Raw genomic sequence first — 7,130 nt, forward strand, 5'->3', positions numbered from 1 at the left:
GAACCAAGAGGGGTTGATTCACTTGTGCAAAGTCACACAGCTTGAAAGTGCCAAACGTGAGTCTTCTGGGAGACAGGAAAAGGAGGGAAGGAAGAAGAGCTAAGGGAAGGGAGTGATCTTCACACCTGTAACCCCAGCACTCTGGGAGGCTGAGGCAGGATGTTCAGGTCTCAAGAGGCTCACAAAGTCTTGCCATGGGTTGGGAGGTGTTCTGAGTTGGATGCAGACTTGCTTGTTTGTGCTAAGTTCATCTTCCCAGAGGCAACTCTGGGAAGGGGCAGCCCTGGGATGCTCAGCTCCACTTTGGAGATAGATGACTGTTTCAGCTACGCCTCTGGTTAAATACGAACCCAGGACTGAGCCAGAGTGATTTCCCCCCAGGTGAGGAGCTTAGGGGTCAAGGTACAGCTGTGGCTGTAGCTAGAGCACCCTTGTGGGGCGCTGCGCCCAGGAGAGAGAAGATGATTAGTCAGCCACACCAGTCTTTTCCCTTTGCTGTTCCTGCCTCCCTTGCAGCTAGAAGTGGTCAGGTGACCAGGCTCTGACCATTATGATATGAAGGGAAGTCTGCACGGAAGCTTCTGGGACAGATAAGAAGAAGGGAGCAAGGAGAGTCTCTCTGCTCCTCACCTCCCTTGCACCCACCCTCCCTCTGTTGTGTTTCCTGCATCAGCACATGGCATAAGGGCATCGGGTCAGGGGCTGCTGCATCTAAATTTCATCTGGTTCACTGTTGTTGTGGCTTAGATCTAACATGGGCCCCAGAGCAGCGCGTGTTTGGATGGTGACTCCATGATGGGGGCTCGTAGCTTACGGCCGGAGATGGGGCCTGGCCGGAAGAGGGCGGTCACCGGGGTGTGGTGGGAAGCAGGAGGGGCAGCTCTCCCCCACCAGGCCCTGCGGCTGTGTGGCTACCCCCGGGCCGGCCACGCAAGGCTGAAACCTGAGTGCGAGCCAAAATAACTCTTCCTGCTTTAAGTTTCAGGTGGTGGGTATTTCGTCCCAGCAAGGAGGAGAGAGATTAAAACAACCTCCCCCGCTCCCCGTAATAATCTCCTCTCCAGCATCCTCACTCAGGGGTCAGTGAGCTTCCACTCCCTCGTCCTGGTGACGGGGACCCCACTGCTGCCCAAGGTGCCTCGTGTGTGATGATGGATCCGAGAGCAGACGATTTTTATGTGAGCAAGAATTAAGTTATCTACAATTTTCATCATTTCCTTGGCGTGAATATCGAGAAAGAACAGCAAAGACTAGGAAGAGGAGAGGGTGGGTTTGGCTTGGTGTTGATTTGGTTTCCTCCCTCCCTCCCTTCCTTCATTCTCTCTCTCTCTCACCCTGTCTCTCTCATTTATTTTGGGAGTGCTGGGGATTGAACGCAGGGCTTTTGCACGGAGCTATATCTCCAGCCATATATATTTTTTTTTTCTTTTTTTGGGGGGCAGGGTTTTGCTAAGTTGCCCACACTGGGCTCAAACTTGCAATCCTCCTGCTTCAGCCTCCCACAGCACTAGGATTGACATGTGTCAGTCACTACAACCAGTTTACCTTTTTCTAATATGAGACACTAAGCAAGTTCCTTAACCTCTCTGAAACTCCGGCTCTTTGTCCATGAAGTAGAGGTGATAAACTCTCCCTCCCAGGACCACGGTGAGGTCTTTTGGGACGGAGTAACAGCACAGCAGCCCCTAGTGATCTGAGCCCTGAACATATGGGCGGTGTCAGAGCTGTCACACCTGACAGCCAGGCCCAGAAGAGGGATGAAGTGCAGCCCAGGGGATGGTGAATTCTGGTGCAGAGCAACAGGACAGTGACTGCAGTCACTCCAGCACCCCTGCAGAGGGCTGTGTACCTGCCTGTCGCTCTGGGAACTCGGGACAAGGAGGACATCCCCAGGAGGGGAGACTGCTCCCGGAAATGACAACACCATCTCCAGTCTCCAGTCTACTCAGCGCAGACCCTGCCCTCACTTCTCCTGCGGGAAGGGCTCGGTGACCATCAGGAGAGGCTGCCCAGCAAGAGCACGCAGGAGGCGAAGGTTTGCAGCAGCTTTAGTGGCCAAGAGCCTGGCTAGGTACAGAGGCACTGGTGGAGGTGGCGGCCAGCAGAGGGGCAGGGGCGGGTGGTGGTCTTACTGCTTGGAGCCAGGATCCTGGCAGATGCCGTGGTTGGTGTTGGTGATGGTGCCAATGATTGACTTGTCCGCCTCACAGACCAGGCCCCGCTCACAGGGACACAAGTAGTAAATCCCATAGATGGTCTGCAGAGACAGGGCCAGCGGTGTCAGAGCCTGTGCAGGGCTGCTTCGGGCTTCATTTGTCCCCTGCCCGGCCCAGGAACCAGCAAAGAGGGCGCTGCAGAGGGACCTGGGAAACCTGGGCTCTGACCTCCACTCTGACCGACTCACTCATGTGAACTCCGTCTCTCTGGGAGCCTCTACTTACCCATCCCTGAAGTGGGGACAAGAGATTCCTGCCCTACCATCCGGTGTGAGGGCCGGAGAGGTGGGGGTGGGACAGTGCTCCGAGGCCTCCCAACCTCCCTCTCCGTTCCCCCCACACTCAGTGTGCAGGGGGAGCCCGGCCCGGTCTACAGGCCCCAGCACCCACCTTGGGGGAGCACCCGCTGTTCTCGCTGGCTTTGTGGATGCAGCGGGCCAGGCCCAGGGCGCTGTCGTGCTGGCAGCACTTGCTCTTGCACTGGATGCTGTTCAGGCAGAGCTCCCCGTCCTCCTGCAGGGACAGCAGTGAGCCCAGGCCGCCTCCAGCCCCTCCTCAACCCAGAGCCCTTGCCCCCTTGGCGGAGCTGTGGGCGAGGGGTTCCACCCCTGCTCCCGGAGGCCTTCTGCACTCTACCCCCATGAGGACGGAGCAGTGCCTGGGAGACAAGTGGCCCTGGGCTCAGTCCCAACCCCCGGGACCTGGAACTGGCGTCCTACCAACTCCTGGGGTGACCCTGCCAGGCACAGCCTCGCTAGGCCTCGGTGTTCCCATCTGGACTATGCAAAGCAGACCCCCAAAATGGGGTCTCCAAACTGAGCCACATCCCTAGCCCTTTTAAATTTTTTCTTTTGAAACAAGTTCTCACTAAACCTTGGAGTTGTCCGGTCTGGGCTTGAACTTGTAACCCTCCTGCCTCAGCCTTCCCAAGTGCTGGGATGACAGGCTCACGCCCCATCCAACAATTCTTTGACAGGTCCTTTGTGGAAGCTGAGGACCCTCTCCCTGCAAGACTCCCACCCCACATCCTTTCCCGTGGAATCTCAGGGCGTGCTGGACCCTCCACGCCGTTCCAGCCAGTAGTGAAGCACCTGTCCTGGTGGCCGGTGTGCAGGGCATGGTCTGTTTTGATCCGGGTCAGGCGGGTGCGAGGCAGTGTGGGCTCTGGGATCCAGGCAGGAGGCCCAGGCGCCCTGGGATTCTATGAGAAAGGCTACGGAGAGGGAGCCCCGCAAGGAGATGGTCCTCAACTTCCAGAGGCTCCTCAAAGGACTGTGAAGCTGAGCACCCTATTCATATTCGAGATGGGAAGAGAGACCCGGAAGGCCAAGGTCCCCCTGCCGTTTGTAAGACAGCCAGCGCCAGGACCCGGGGGTCAGGGCCCCGGTCCAGGGCTGCACCTGGGGTGCCACACTGCTCTGAATGCACCCAAACTCGAGGTCAGGAGGTGACCCGGGAAAAAGCGAGAGGTGGGGTCGAGCTGGAAGCGAAGAGATGCCCTGGCAGCCCGGGCTGGGGACAGCAGAGGTCAGGATAAGCTGGGGACTGGGACAGCTCCTCCCCTGAGGCCCCTCACCAGGTTGATAACGAATCCTCGGGGGCCAGGAGCAGCGTGGGCCACAGCAAGGGCTAGGAGCAGGACAAGGACCTTCTCCATGGTGAGAGGTTCAGCTGGCGTGGGCGGCAGAGGGCAGATAAGGCGGCGGAACACACATCCCTGGGGTGCTGGGGCCTTTAACGGGGTCCTATCCACACGTGACCCCGCTCTCCTCCTGTGAGCAGAGACGCAGCTGTGGCCGTCTGGGGGGGCCCTGATAAGGCGCGGGTCGCACCTGGGAGCCGAGCACGTGCGCGCCGTGTCCACGTGAGCACGTGCCTTTCTGCTAAGCGTGGGGTCCCCCGGGGCTGGGCACAGCTCAGTAAGGGCGTCTGCCCACCGTGCGCGAGGCCCTGGGCTCCATCCCCGGCACAGAAAAACAGGTGTGGACTTTGGACGCCCAGAGATACCAGTTATTTGCTGGACAAATTACCTATTTTGGCTCAATCTCCTCATCTGTCAACCTTAACGATAATTTCAAGACCCGTGCGGGTAGACTTAACACACGTGTGGTGTGTACGTTCACCTAATTCTACAGGCATCTGTGTAATGTGACCGTATGTGTGCCCGGAACACCGCCGGCCCTCGGAAGGGGCTCCAGTGTCCTAGCTGCCCTGGTGCCCTGAGTAGGGCGGGGCCCCTGGTCCAGGCTCTGCCTCTGGCCCCACCCGAGCGAGGAAGGCGTGAGGTCCCCAAGCGCTGCTTTCCTCTGCCATGTTCTCCCTCCGGTGCACCCCGCCCTGTCCCCCCCCCAGTCCCCAGTAGCGCAGCCCTCAGGAGGTGCCCCTTCCTTCCCGCCCGCTGGGACTCCCGGCTTTCCCCGCACCTCCAGCCCCAAGGCCACCCGTCCGTCCGCAGTCCTGGCAGATGACAGGGAGCCCAGACAGACCAGGGCTGGAGGCTGGGAAGGGCGCAGCTGCCCGAGTGTGCCAGGTGTGCAAACACAGGCTTTTGCCCATGGGTCAAGCGCCTGGGGACCCAGCCCGCCCGCCCCAGGTTGGGCTGCCTGGGGCACAGCTTTGATCCACACAAACCTTGCTTCAACATTCAGCGCTTTCCAGCTCCGTGGCCTTGGGGAACTTGTTTAAACTCTAAATTCCTGGAGCTTCGTTTCCTTAGTCTACCTTTGGACAGTGATGGCTCCTACTTCATAAGGCTGAGATTAAATAAGACATGCAGTGGGCCCTCAGTCATGAGTCGCCTCCTGCTTCCCGCACCCCGACAATCTCAGGGAGCCGCTGGTCGCAGAGATGCAGAAACACCACTGACGGAGGGACGGAGGAACAAGCCCTCTCGCCTGTAGGGACTCAGCGTTCGCAACTGTTGTCCGTGGGGGTTCTCGGGGGAGTTGTTCCCAGCTCTTGGTCCCTGCCCCAAAGAATTCAGCAGGCCACTCAGAGAGAGCAGCCAGAGTAAGACTTAACGGAGTAAAACGCACAAGAGCTCTCAGCCCAGGCTGTAGACACAGATGTCCCAGCTCTGCAAGGTGCCGTCAGGGGTCAGATACCCAACATCCAGAGTCAGCGCCGAGAGCAGGCAAGGAATCCATGAAAAAGGAAGTAGATGGACCCTGGATGGGCCACCGAGCTGAAGGACCTGTCTTAGTGACACAGGAATCGGGTGACTCTGAGGTCCGGTAGTGGACTGTTTCTTGGGATATTGCAACCATGGTTTCCCCGCTCTTACCAACCCACCAACAATTCGGATCCCCCAGGAGATCTGGCAGCCTGGACTGGAGCACCCTGCAGCCCTGTCCCTAGGATCTATGTACCCTGTGTGCCCTGTGTGGCCGGCTTCCCAGCTGAACCTCAGGAAGAGGCTGCTCTCAGGTGTGGAAGACTGTGCTGGGTGGCCAAGGAAGGGTGTCCACCGGCTCTTAAGAGTGTGACCAGCCCCTAAGGTGGGACGACACAGCCCCTGCTCTGGGAAACTCCCAGGCCGATGGAGACACCAGGGCTGCTTTCCATGAACTATCGTTCTGATGCTGAAGATGACCACAAAACCAAAGAAGGTATTCAAGAGAGAGAAATCGGTACGAATCTGTTCAAGGCAAAGTGTTTTTTTGTTTGTTTGTTTTGTTTTGTTTTGTTTTGTGTTTTGGTACCAGGACCTTGCACTTGTGAGGCAGGTGCGGTGCCACTGAGCTACATCCCCAGCCAATGGCAGAGCTCTGCATCATTACACAAGTATTAAAGTAACATTTTTGTGGGAAAAAACTAATGTGAAAAAATATTAATGGTATAATTCTAAGTGGAAAAAAATTATATAAAATCATATATGCAATGGGGTAAGTAGGGTTGCAGAAGGAGGAAAATGTGCCAAAATAACAGAAATAAATATAATAACCCTCAGCAGCAGTTTTTTTTTTTTTTGAGGGGATGGGGCCTTCACACTGAGCTACATCCCCATCCATTTTTAAATTTTGTTTTCTTTTGCGTTGCTGTTGTTTGTTTTTCTTTCTGAGACAGGGACTCATTAAATTGCTAACTTGCCCAAGCAAGGCTCCAACTTGAGATCCTCCTGCCTCAGCCTGGCAGAGGCCTGGGAGCACGGCTGGTCGTCAGCATTTCTGAACACTTTTGCATGTGACACCTTGGGCTAAGCAGCTTATAGATGCCACCTACACCTGAATCACCCCTATATTTGCTAGTAAGTGCCAGGCTCCAGTCTGTGTCTGTCTAAAGGCAAATTCCATATTTTAAAATAATCTTATCTTTCCTTAGCTCCCTATGTTGGGGTTAGGAAGGATTTTTATTCTTTTATGTACCTGTTCCTTGAAATTTCTTAGTTCTCCATACTAGCCATGCATTTAATGGATGGATAGTGAAATCAGAAGAAATATATTTTTTCAACAGGAAAATAGCTGCAACAAAAATATTTAGACAAGTGGGGAAGGTGCTGGAACGAACTAAGAGCGTGTGCTAGGCTCTGAGGGGTCTCCCAGGGAAGGTCCTTTGCCGTGCTTTGTAGCCGCTCCGTTATCACAAGGCTGTTTTTCATCGGGTACGCACTGCACCCTCCACGCGTGGAAGTGACCGGCTTTGAGGCCTGGGCCCTGTCTTTCCACCATCTCCATCGTCATCTCTGGGACCCTTGCTTCCAAGACACCCTCCGACAGGGACTTAGCACACACCGCGCTCTTAGCAATTGCTGACTGAATGTTGGGGACCAGAAAACACAATCAGGGGTTTTGCTGACCTCTGCGGGGAGGCTGGAGGTTAGAGGGCGATCAGGCAGCCAAGGACGGGTGGGGCGAGATGGGTCGGCGCTGTGCTTGGGGGGCGAGTCCCCAGCCCCACCGTGCCAGCCGGCGGCGT

At 56.3% G+C, this 7,130-nt stretch overlaps 1 protein-coding gene across 3 annotated transcripts in view; it reads right to left on the bottom strand.

Moving 5' to 3' along the window:
* Positions 1–2,038: 2,038 nt before the first annotated feature.
* The window catches only part of Clps (colipase), a 5,746-nt gene continuing 654 nt past the window's right edge, over positions 2,039–7,130 (bottom strand). Inside the window, exons 2-4 of one of the 3 annotated variants that reach the window (XM_010605348.2) lie at positions 3,793–3,988; positions 2,607–2,729; positions 2,039–2,257 (exon numbers count right to left, since the gene is read on the bottom strand). In XM_010605348.2, coding sequence (XP_010603650.1) covers positions 2,129–2,257; positions 2,607–2,729; positions 3,793–3,873 — 333 coding nt within the window. In that variant the 5' untranslated portion in view covers positions 3,874–3,988 and the 3' untranslated portion in view covers positions 2,039–2,128. Of the gene's footprint in view, positions 2,258–2,606; positions 2,730–3,792; positions 3,989–6,491; positions 6,968–7,130 lie in introns of those variants that run through there. The other 2 variants (XM_010605349.2, XM_033766407.1) reach the window with 2 other exon arrangements.

This window comes from Fukomys damarensis, unplaced genomic scaffold, assembly GCF_012274545.1.
Source record: "Fukomys damarensis isolate Sample0158 unplaced genomic scaffold, DMR_v1.0_HiC HiC_scaffold_20, whole genome shotgun sequence".
In the NCBI taxonomy this organism is placed as follows: Eukaryota; Metazoa; Chordata; class Mammalia; order Rodentia; family Bathyergidae; genus Fukomys; species Fukomys damarensis.